Here is an 11835-nt window from a genome sequence, read left to right as displayed (position 1 = left end):
AAGTATAGAAAGCAACATGAAAATAAGAGGGGCATAAACTAAAATAAGAACAGAATAAAACATAGAAACTATACAAGAGCATTTGGAGACAAAGTGAGTGATGCTGATGAAGTGACAGTGGTGTGATTAATATTAATAGAGGTTTTTGACTCGGCCTTCCACACTGATGCCCTCTGATACTGTCTTACACAATTCCATCATAACATCTCATCACAACATGCCTTCAGGCGGGTGTCAGATTGAGACCAGTCTATTATAGTGATGGCTTTGCCACAAATTGCAGTTGACCTCAAGAAATGGATGTCTGTGTGGCTCTTTACATGATAATTGGTGGTCTTTCTTGTGGTAAACAATCCATACAGTTATCTGCACCAGACATGACTTAATAAGATTGCTTTAGCTGTGGGGGATGGATTACCAGGTGCTTCTCATACAGGAATTGAAGGTCTGTGACGCTGTGAGAGGGGAGAGGGACCTCTGATACTGTAAACAATAACAATAACTTGGTTATCGCTGTTATTTTTGGAGATGATCTTCAGTTGGATGAATCAGTGCCATACAGTATGTATATGTTGTACTGCCCTGAGCAGATTGTGAAAACTTTGACAAAGACACAATTCAACCCTTGTTTGCCCAGTTCACGTATCAGATGTACTCTTCAGAATTCCATTGTGAATTACAATAAGTGTAAGTGAACTCAATATGAACTTTCACAAGTATAGAATTATGCAAGGAAACAATCTATACTTGATATCAAAGACGTGTGAATTTCTTCTGAATCATTCAGGCTGGAAGGTGTAAAAGATTAAACTAGTAATAAAGTCAACATGTTTTACAGAGATTAAAAGATGTTTATTCAAACTTCACACATCTCATTAACAGTCAGGTCCTCCAGCCGCCATGAATAGTAGAATGCCATCTGCAGTTAGCTCTGACTGTCTGTGTGAAACTTGGTGTTGACTTTGAGTGAGTCATCCGTCACGTTCTTCCTGAGAGGAAACACAAACAGACGGTCAAAGAAATGAATCAGGCAAGATTCAACTGACATCAGTGACCTACATGTGTACCTACAGGGTGTGTTATGTTTTAATTTGTTTAATGTTCTTTCAGAGTCACTTTTCAGAGAGTCATTTAGTTCTTGCCTACATAATGTCTCACATATCCAAAAGATATAAACAACCAATTGATTTGGTTTGAGAATTACTGGGAGCTAATGGCATTCAATGTGTTCTTTAAGTGCTATTATCTTAAGGAAACTCATTCTTTTTTTACCTTTAAAGCGCCCATATATGTAGTTCTCATGGTTAAAATCAGGAAAATCTGTTACAAATCTGTGCAGTTTAGGATAAGTGATATCAATTGAATGAATTGGCAGACATAAGGTCTCACAGAAAGAACAATGGCTGTAAAATACTTGACCCTGGCTGACTGATAAAGGCAACTATTCTACTTAAAATGATGTCCACCTCTAGCCTAGAAATCTAGACGCACCCTATCGGCAGCAAATGTAATTTGTCAATTGAATCAACATCTTGATGTGGGTCTGGTTTGTCAGGCTAGTCCACCTCCTTAGCAGAGGTTTTCTACTTTCAGTGCTGGAGTTTTGCTTTGGATGTTTTTTTAAAGGATGGAATTTGACAAATGTAACCACTTAAACCACATTTAGACAGTGGCCTGTGAAGGTAATTTCATTTGTTGTCTCTTTGTAGTAGTTTTGCATTTCTTTAAAGTGGTTTAATTGACTGTCGAACAAGAAATGTTAACAATCACTTCATACAGAGGCTCTGGTCCAGGGGCTCCTGGGCCTGTACCTGGTAGGCCTGTTCAGTTATCCATCCATGATACTAATAAGCCAACTACCTCTCCCCTTTTGACTCTGGTAGGGGAGAGCACCTGCCCCTGTTTTTTCCTGAAGACTTACTGTACTGTACATGTAATGGCTGGGAGGCTTGAGAGACTAGACCTTTATTATTTGTTGTGCAGCTTGTGGATCTGTGTCAACATATATGTGGATTGCAACTACATCCCAGAATGCCAGCCTTTAGAAAGTCATTTATCAGACTATCTCTTTACGTTTTGACTGATGTTTGCCTGGAGTAGCTTGTTGTCAGCAGTAGGACAGCTGTGTATGTCTCTGTATACTTTAAGGGTCTAATGCTAGAGTGAACCAGCTTGGGTCCCAAAAGCTGTTGATAATACATATTTAAACAACTATCTACAAAACTGTGATGCATATGGCTCCCTCTGCGATGCTACATAGAAAGGAAGTAGCTGCCTAAGCTGGGAATGGTCCCCTTGACTCACTTATTCTCAGTGATTATGAGTGTGATCTGTTGGGTTTTGCACTCTGCATTTTAACGAGTTGCGAGTTGTTAACTAGTTGTTGTTGTGTTTGCATGTCATGTGAGACATCCTCAAATTCTCCTTTTCTTTTTGATTTCTTCCCTTAGCCATCAGATCATGTATGAGCCTTGTTAGTACATCCTAACACATTTTACCTTTGCAGCATCTATTCTTATTGTTTTTACAAAAAAAAGAATGCATAGTTATTGGGTATTTTAAATATGTTCCTGGTTATATAAAGTATAAGCATTTTCTACCCATGAAAGTCTGGTGTCTGCCCCTATAAAAATTATTTTCTGTTCTCTTGTACAATATTGATTCACCTGGATGAACATGTTATTGTATTGTGTGTGTGCTGACTGAGTGGTTATAGAAGTGGCTGATGTCAGGAAACGTGTCGTGGAACACGCCTGAGAGATTGTGGGCCTAATAACAAACCATTTCAACAATGTGCCCAATTGATAACTTTTATGACACATTCACACTCACGGATTACCGTTTATTTGTTAGAACTGCCCAGACTTGGAACTGCCTTCCATTCCATAGAGAGTTTGAAACCTGCCCCAAATACAGCCAGAAGTGTCTTCTTAACTAGCGTCTGCATGCTGTCTGTTCTCTGCAAAGCAATAGCCTGTCACAATATTTTTGTCTCTCCCCAGTTTTATTTTTGTCTCGATGGTTAATGTGTTGTTTCAATGCTGGCATCACTGTCTTGTCAGCTAAGGCTTCTTTCTTACCTGCTTATTTGTGTGCCTTACCAATTGGTTTACTTTCAGTACTGTATTTTTGGACTTTTGCTGGTTTTTATCACTTTTGTCATACAGGTTCTTTCAAACGAGCTGTTTGGCTAATACTGAGACAGTGACATTAACGTGTTAATTAATCTGTTACATCTCGTTTAGGGATTACATGAAAGGTAGTTGATTGTAAATATGCGTTATTTATGAAAAATGTCAATAAAGTCGAAGACAGACCTGGGTCAGTATTTGTGTCATTGCTGTGACTGTGTCCATGTCTGTCTGGCTGATTTATTACCTACGGCTTGGGGCGGTGTGTGTTCCTGCAAAAGTGGAAGTGATGCATTATGGATGTGGAAGCGAATAACCTACAATGCAGTCACTCAACACTGTGCAAACCTGAGATGTTCTAACTCATCCATTTGATACAGCACACACATGTAATATGATTCTGAGGGAGTCAACGTGTGCAACATGAGGATTACAAACGCTGTCTTACTGTTGGTTCTGGAACCTGTGAGTCACTCTGTCCTCCAACGCTGTCCGTAACTCAGTTTTCTGTCAGAAAAGGAGGGCTGAGTTCAGTTTAAATTTTTTTTTAAATACATTTTTTATGTATCTTAATTAAACATGGTTGAATTGTTTGTATTGAAGTGTTTGTTTATTTGCTTTTGCTCTTTTTTATGGTATATGGTGTTGTAAACATGTAATTACATTTAATTAAATGTAATTATAATAATGTTTTTTCTCATCTAAACCATGTAAAATTAATATTCATGAAATCTCAACTCAACACTGATTGGCTACAAAACGTTATGAGCTGGTAAGTTTGCTAAATTAAATAATAAAAAATAAAAGATGAACAAAAATCAATAAATCTGATCCAGATTTGCTAAATTGTCAATGTATTACTAATGTGCTACTGTTTATACCAACATTGATTAAATTCCTGCATATTGCATCGTATCCAAGCATTTTCTCAAAGTCATGCTCAGTGTGACCTTGTAGCACATTAGCTGAGAAATAATGCCTTTACTTACTCATTTACATAAGACGCACATGGTGGATTTTCACCATACCTTAATTTGCATATTGCTGAGCAGCGTCCCACTGTTCAACAGCTGGTTATACTGCCAGCCCCAGCCAACCTCCCCCACATAGCCCTGCTTGGGCATAGGAGGGGGGGCATGGGGTGTAGCTTGGCACAAGTAACTGAGGTCACCTGTGGCCTCAGGTGAGGAGGCACTCGCACCGATGTACCGGGGGAAATAATTTGATCTCGGCCTGTAGTCTCCAATTCCATCTGGGCCTTGTTAGAATCAGTGGGCGTGTGAGAAAAGAAGGTTAGCAAATGCCCAAATGAATCTGAACCCGATACTCACAACTAAGATTCTACAGATACAGGAGTATGGAGAAGTTAATAAAAAAAGAAAGAAAGAAAGAAAGAAAGAAAGAAAGAAAGAAAGAAAGAAACTTGTACATTTGTTAAAGAGTGCATCCATTCACCATTCAGCTTAGGGTGATTTGTTAAGAGGTATTATATCAAGGGATCAAACTCTTTTAGAACATACATTCTCTCCGATGTTCCTTTTTCTATTTTTTAACATTTCAATAGCAGTTACATAAAGGAAACATAGATTATTAATCCTTAGACATGAAATAAATTAGACAATGTTTGCATATTACGCTCTAAGTTGTGTAATGCATAAATTATTGCAGCGTAACATTATGTACACATCTACATGAACACTGACCTGCCCTAATGCGTACCAAACAACATACTTTACAATTACAGAGACTCACAGAGGCACACACAGGTACACATGCAGCATGTTAACTATTTTTTGGCCCTGGTTACAGTGCCATCGTGTGTCCAATTACAATTACATTTGTGTGGACACAGACCATACGCTTAGACATCATATTTGAACATGTTTTGGGTCTTTAGCACAGGAAACTGGGTTATAGAAGTCTTCTTTCTACATACCTTCCCACCAATTAGCTATTGTGGTAGTAGGCTAATTATAATAATAAACAGCATATTGTAGATACAACTTCTTAGAACAAACTACCTCCTAGAATTGCACTCAGTTGAATGATGCAGAGGTACATGCTCTCTATGCTTCTCCTACCTGTAAAAATCATCCTTTGTCCATGCTGTGGAGGCCCTCCTGCAGCTGCTTCACTGTTTTGCATATTTTGTTGACAGTTATATTTAGATTAGTTGTAGACTAGATACACATATACAATGGCCCCCCTTGGGTGATAACTTCAGCCCAGCGTCTGCTCTGTCCACGGGGTCATGGTCGGTTGTCATGCAACCAATGTTGTCATGGCGTCAGCGGTTGTGTCCTAGTTACATTCATAAAACAGGGGGTGCTTCTGCTAGTGAATCATGTCGACTACATATCACTTTTAATCTAAATGTATTACAGATTACTTAATAAAATAGATTAACATGAAAATAATAATGGTTCTCAATCCTATTTTATTAGCCTAACTGAATTATAAACATTTTCAACAGCACAACATTTATAGTGTTATAGTATAAATGTGCAGGCCTAATAAAAAAACAAGGCCTGCAAGAATTGTGCATCCATATGCACTGCTCTGCATTGAAAAAGCAAATGTTTCAATATAAAGTTTGCTTGTGAATTCAATGCCACTATACAGCTGACTGTTACTGTTGGACACTCTGCTGTGGCACATAATGATACATTTACATCAACTTCATTATCTATAATATTCTTCATAATCTGCTTATAATGCTCAGGAAACTGTGTATGTTTCTTTCATCGTATCCTGATAAAATGTGTAAGGATAACTACGTTTTTATGATCAAATCCTGCAGGTTTGTAGCCATTTAAATATGCATTACCTTATTTAGTCACTAGGTGGTCCCAAAACATCAGTTTGTCACATTGTACCCCCCCCCCCTCCTATTCCCCCTTTTTTTTTTTTTTTTAAAATGGACTCGCCCATGAGCCGCCCCTTGTGACAAATCTCCGTCAAGTGAAACACAAATAACAACTGTTAGACCGGAAATTAAATGATTTTGCCTTCAAAATAAGAAGTTTGTCATGAAGATCGTAGATAGATAATTGTAAGTAAACATAATAACATGTAAGTACTCGAGTCACTGAATCGAAAATATTCACCGGATTATATAGGCTATAGGAATAAACGAAAACAGATATCAAATTATTATGTTACGTTGTGTTGCATGGTAGACTAGTAGCCTAGCCTACAGTTCATTGAATGTCAGGTAGTCTTCTGTAGGCTATAATTAGCATTCGTCCTTGGGTTTTATTCGACTTTTTCGATGTAATGCACAACTAAATTCATCTGTTAGCCTTCATCATTTTCAAAATAACCAATGTTTTATGTAGTCTATTTAAAAAAAAACAGCATATGCTATATTACATTTCATATGCTATAGGCCTACTATTAGTAGCCTACTTTATTGATACGTGCAGAGAAAATTACATTTTGGGGCAAAAAACACAACAGAATCTAGGAGATTCATTTAACACAGACCCCGTTTCCTTTATTGTCTCTTTGTACGTTAAACAAGTTGGAGGTGTATTTTGAAAACCTTTCAAGGAAGTGTAACCGTTAACTATGGCTGACTTTACTCTGCTGTGTCAGTCACCATGGTGGCATACAACGGAGCACAGCGGCGGACCTATCTCCACTTTTAGACCCATTAAAAATGTTAATATAATGAATTTTATCAGTGAGTGTACTCGGGTCTACCTCTCATAATGGACGCCAGGCTGTTGTTGACGGGATAACTGTACTTTTTTGTTTGCTGGATCCTACATGTAATTTCTTTTCGTCGCTAGCAGAATGCCGAAGAGACAAGGAATGGCTTTGATGAACGTTTGCTTGAATAAAGGGGCATTTTTTACATAAGGAAAATAACTCTAAAGAGACAGTTTGAGCCGCGCTTTTAAAACAAGTTTTCTCTCGGTGGGACTGGTGTTGGCAGCCGGCTTCGGCTCGGGCAACAGAAAGACAGACACGCCGAGGAGACTGCTCGGCTGTCTGGCTCCAGTCGTGGCCTGGCTCTGGGCACTCCCAGCTTATCCGCTAGCATTGGACCACAGGCGACAAGAATAAAGCAAGACGGCAACTTCTTTTGTGTATATCCGTGGCGCTGGATATTTATTAACAATTATTCGGGATAAGGAATTCAATACCCTCTGGACGACGTCTTCCAAAACAATGGCGTCTTATGTGGATAACAGCTTTCGGCAAGCTGTGATGATGAATCCGGCTGAAAGGACGCAACAGGTCAGAAGAAATTAATTATTATAACTACTAATGGAATTTGTATCTCAAATTGCTGATATTCACTGTGTTTACCACTCAGTTGCTACATTATAACATTTCAACATTCACTACCTTGTAACGTCCTACAACAAAGTAGCAGTGTTTCTGTTTGCAACTGTTGCCATTAAGCTTGTTCCAGTGTTACATATAGGCTAGCTACATCCCGCTAAGCCCTCTATCAGCAGAGATAATCAAGGCTACTTAAATAGCAGGAGCTGGAGCCTTGGTGGGAATCCAAGCTAAACTAGCAGAAGTTTGTGCATCCTGCTTTAACATGCTTTGTGCATTTCGCAGTCTAGTCTAAGGAAAAAAATCAATTTTGCAAAAACAAAAACATAGAAAAATGGTAGAAGTAGAGTAGCCTATATGAGAGGCACAGACGGTGGCTAATCCCAACCTAGCCAATAGTTTACTAGCCTACCAAAACAGATGATATGATGCCATCTTCACAGCCATACCAGGATTTATTGACGGTATCATGCAAACTTGGGTGTGTGTCTGTATATGTGGCTCAAGTAATAACTTATTTAAAGATAAGTGCTTCTTAGTTAGGATTATCATTGTTAAAGTTGTTTTGTCTTTGTTGGGTAGGGCTTCACTGGACAGTACCATTGGTCTAATAAGGTTTTCTGAAAATAACTGAATAATGCTTTGTTATTACTTGTTTAAAGCTCAGTGCTTTCAATGCACAATATCACCTCAGTATCATGTAATCCATACCAGTAGGTTCCTCTGGGAAGTGTGGAGTTTTATGTCTTCTGAACATTCAAATCCTGTGGGCTGTGGTTATAACTTGAGCCACATACACACACCCAAGTTTGCATGATACCGTCAATAAATCCTGGTATGGCTGTGAAGATGGCATGATTTCATTTGAGCCCTGCTTCCACTGCAGATGGATGCAGCTTCAGCAAAGGCTTCGCACACAATGGACAATCAATAGGCCACCACTTAAACCAGTGGGCCACAGTTAGTGGCACAGCCGTCTTCCCCTGTCTATCCGACATTGAGGAAACAATTATGGTGTCATCGACGGCTTGTTAGCTGTACAAGCCTAAGGTCTTTACAGCTCTATGCAGGCTGTAATTTGTACGAGTGATAGATGTCATTATGGTTATGGAAACATTGACTAGGATACAGACTTTGGTTGGCATCAGGAGCAGCAATGCTAATCTAAAATGGGACTAAGCATTAGTTGTTTAGGGCTGAAACTAATGATCATTTTCATTTTTGATGAATCTGACAATTAGTTGCATAATCGTTTTCTACATGATGAAAAAAATCTCAAAAATGCCTGTCAAAATCTCTGAGCCCATAGTTGGCATCTTCAAACGGTCTAAATATCACACAAATTTTCTTTTTTTTTTTGTGTTCTCCATTGTTATTGAAGCAAGAATGTGATTTAAAGCTGCCAGTCTGTAACGCATGTGATTAAAAACCTGCCTATTCATGCTAACCCATCTGAAAGAATTTACATCAGAAAGGTTTTCAGTGTCATATCAACGTCTTTAAATGTCCGCATACTGTGTGTGAGACTTTACTAACCTGACAAGAATATGTGAGGGGAAACTAAGTACTTGGAATTTGTGGGCTGGAACATAGTCTGATTAAAAGATACTGAGGCTTGGATAAAATATGTCCTACTTGGAGATTTAGTAAAAAGGCATACTGTATGAACTGTGTCAGTATGCAAACATTTCATCCAGCAAGTCTTTGAAATGATGAAAAATGCATGGAGAGGTGAACTAGGACAATGACGAAATGACTTTGTTTGAAAATGATTTAGTCGGAGGCAAAAGTGTGATATCCTAACAGGACTTGAAAGTCTTTGGAAACACTGCACTCCATATGATTTTGCAGTTTTTTTTCTGTGATTGTTCTGCTGTAGAGCAAGGAGACATGTTTATAATAACTACAGTCGACATTAATCTTCATGGTATTGGATATCATGTGCCTGTGTGGTTCTTTTCCTCTGTGCTTTTCAATAGCAGCACCTTCCCTAGTGTTCTTTTCAAGTGTCTAGCGACTGTGGTGGCTGATACAGTTTATCCTAATGGTGTTGGCAGGGCCTCTCTGTCAGGATTAGCTAACGGTTAGAGAGATCTGTCTTTATCGCTCAAGACTGACCACAGTGCGGATTTGACCTTCTGCCTCACCCTATTGTCGCATGGCAGGTTAAATAAATGACCACTTGACAGCTAGATGGCTCTGTCTGTTTCCTTTGTGTGATTTTGGACTGTAACTGGAGGTGTACTGAATCTTGACAGCGTACAAAGGACATAAGGTAGTCTGATAGTCAAGGAAGCAGAAGGGAGAGGACACATTGTTTTCTGTAAAGCACTGCTTGAAGTTGTAATATGATTAAGACACCTTGACAAAATGTCCATGTCCAAATTCAATAATGTATCGGCATTATACAGTAAAACATTATACACAGTTATATGATGCCTTTTCCAACTATTAGCCCACACATTGCAACTATTTTCACCCAATCCAGCCACACATTTTAGCTATTTACAACAAGAAAAATTTTTGGCAAGCAATTCTTAAGTCATTGCTGTGGACCATAAAGGCATTGAGCTGCACTGATTTGAACTGCATATTTTGATGCAGCACTCATTTCTTTATCTATTTCTTTTTCTTCATCTCATCATTCAACTGTGGGTCATGACGTACCAAGATTATGAAACTCACAACTGCACCACCTAATGAGGGATAAATGAGTGAAATCCCTTTCTGTATGTTTAAATCTGCACACACTTGGCTGTCCGTGGTCTGGCCACTCTCCATTGACAAGTGTTAACTTCCTTGAAGGCGATTATTCTGTTGAAGTTTAAAACTATTGGATCTGCCCAGAGCCACTCTGGATCTGCCATAACCAGTCGCTAACGTTTGGGCGTGAGGTCGGCTTAGCCAACTCCTTCACCACTAATGGAGCGAGCTGGAAAATCAAACTGTTCCCGAACCCCGTGGGGAGAAGGGCCACAACATCACGGCCACCAACAAAACTCCAAGCCAAGCTTGTTCTTGCTCGGGCTTTAATTCTAGATATTCGGCAGCGTTGCCAAAACGGACCGACTGGCTTTGCTCGTATCTTTCTCTGCCGCCATTACGGAACTACAACTCAAACTAGCGGACAACCTCAATGTCATCGTTCTCAGCCACTCTCTTTGTTTGCTGATTGGACCGCCAAAGTTTTGGCCGGAGAAAACCCAAGACAATACCGCAAACCCAGACGGTGTACTAAAGGAAAATGAAAATTGAGCGGAAGTACGTAGGTGGGCGCAGCCAGGCTGTGTCCGTGGTGCACAGATGAACGTTTCTGCTTTTGCTGGTCTGTTTATCAAGACGGACATCGCTCCTCTTGTTCAGCCAGGTGGCAAAGCTAAAGGCCACAAACAACAGCCGTCCGCTGTGGTGACCCTGCTTCCCAGTCACATCGCCGGAGGGACAAGCTGCCTACTTTACATTGTTTCCACATATTCTGCACCAGCACAGGAGATCAGTGCAGGCGTGCAGTGACTGTACTAGAAGAGACAAGGGAGAAAACCAATGCATTTGGGGCATTTAGTTGATATGACCCCAATGACTTGTAATGAGCAAGATAAATCTGAATATCTCTGTCAGTAGCCGGTCGTTACTCAAACTCTAAACAAACAGCAAGGAGTTCAATAGTCCAGCTAAAACAACAAACATTAAAAATAACAAATGATCCTTTTGTCTACAGAACATAAAGTACAAAAATAAAAAGGGTCAAGAATAACCAACCTCATAAAGACGCGTTTACATTTTAAAACAATTTAAAGAATTATAACCTTTGAATGATACACGTGCATATGAAATTATATATCAAATAGTGTAATACTGCATTCAATTTTAAATATCAGAAAGAAAAATACCAGCTTATTGACAATTTTTCCAAATCACATTTTGTTTAAGAGATACTAATTTACTGTGAATACTGTCATTTCTACCCTAAATTGTACCGCCCTACCAAATGAAGGTGTACATAACTGTTAACCTGCAGAGAAAGTAGTTGCTACAGGTCGTAAAATGACTGATGAGCACAAAGCTGCCCTGTCTCTTGGCATCCTGTCCCGTATAAGTAGCAGGAAGAGGAAAAGCGTCAGGATGCTTTTCAATCTTAAGCCGGAAGAACGGCCCGACAACAGAACGCCTTTCCCCCCCAAAGCTGTTTTTATTTTCTAAATCTGGGTGTGGTTTTGTGACTGCCTTCCTATTTTTGTCATGGCGTCAGAAGCATGTGAACATCTATTTTAAATACGCTCCAGATCGCTGGCTCAAGAAGTAAGGCAGACTTCGTTAGCAAGTTTTCTTCTACTGGGGTCGTAATGGTGTCATTTTCCCAGGCAAATCAGGGTTTCTAAAACTCCCATCCATTCTGTAAATGTAGTTGCTG

At 39.4% G+C, this 11835-nt stretch overlaps 1 protein-coding gene across 8 annotated transcripts in view; it reads left to right on the top strand.

Moving 5' to 3' along the window:
* The first annotated feature begins 6731 nt into the window (after nt 1-6731).
* Nucleotides 6732-11835, top strand: part of rapgef2b (Rap guanine nucleotide exchange factor 2b) — a 117468-nt gene continuing 112364 nt past the window's right edge. For all 8 annotated transcript variants that reach the window (XM_078260127.1, XM_078260125.1, XM_078260123.1 and 5 more), the window contains exon 1: nt 6732-7376. In XM_078260127.1, the coding sequence (XP_078116253.1) occupies nt 7308-7376 (69 nt within the window). In that variant the 5' untranslated portion in view covers nt 6732-7307. The remainder of the gene's footprint in view (nt 7377-11835) is intronic.

The sequence above is a fragment of the Sander vitreus genome, chromosome 10, assembly GCF_031162955.1.
Source record: "Sander vitreus isolate 19-12246 chromosome 10, sanVit1, whole genome shotgun sequence".
Taxonomy (NCBI): domain Eukaryota; kingdom Metazoa; phylum Chordata; class Actinopteri; order Perciformes; family Percidae; genus Sander; species Sander vitreus.
Note: the sequence above shows the minus strand (reverse complement) of the source record. Positions and strands in the feature narration are given on the sequence as shown.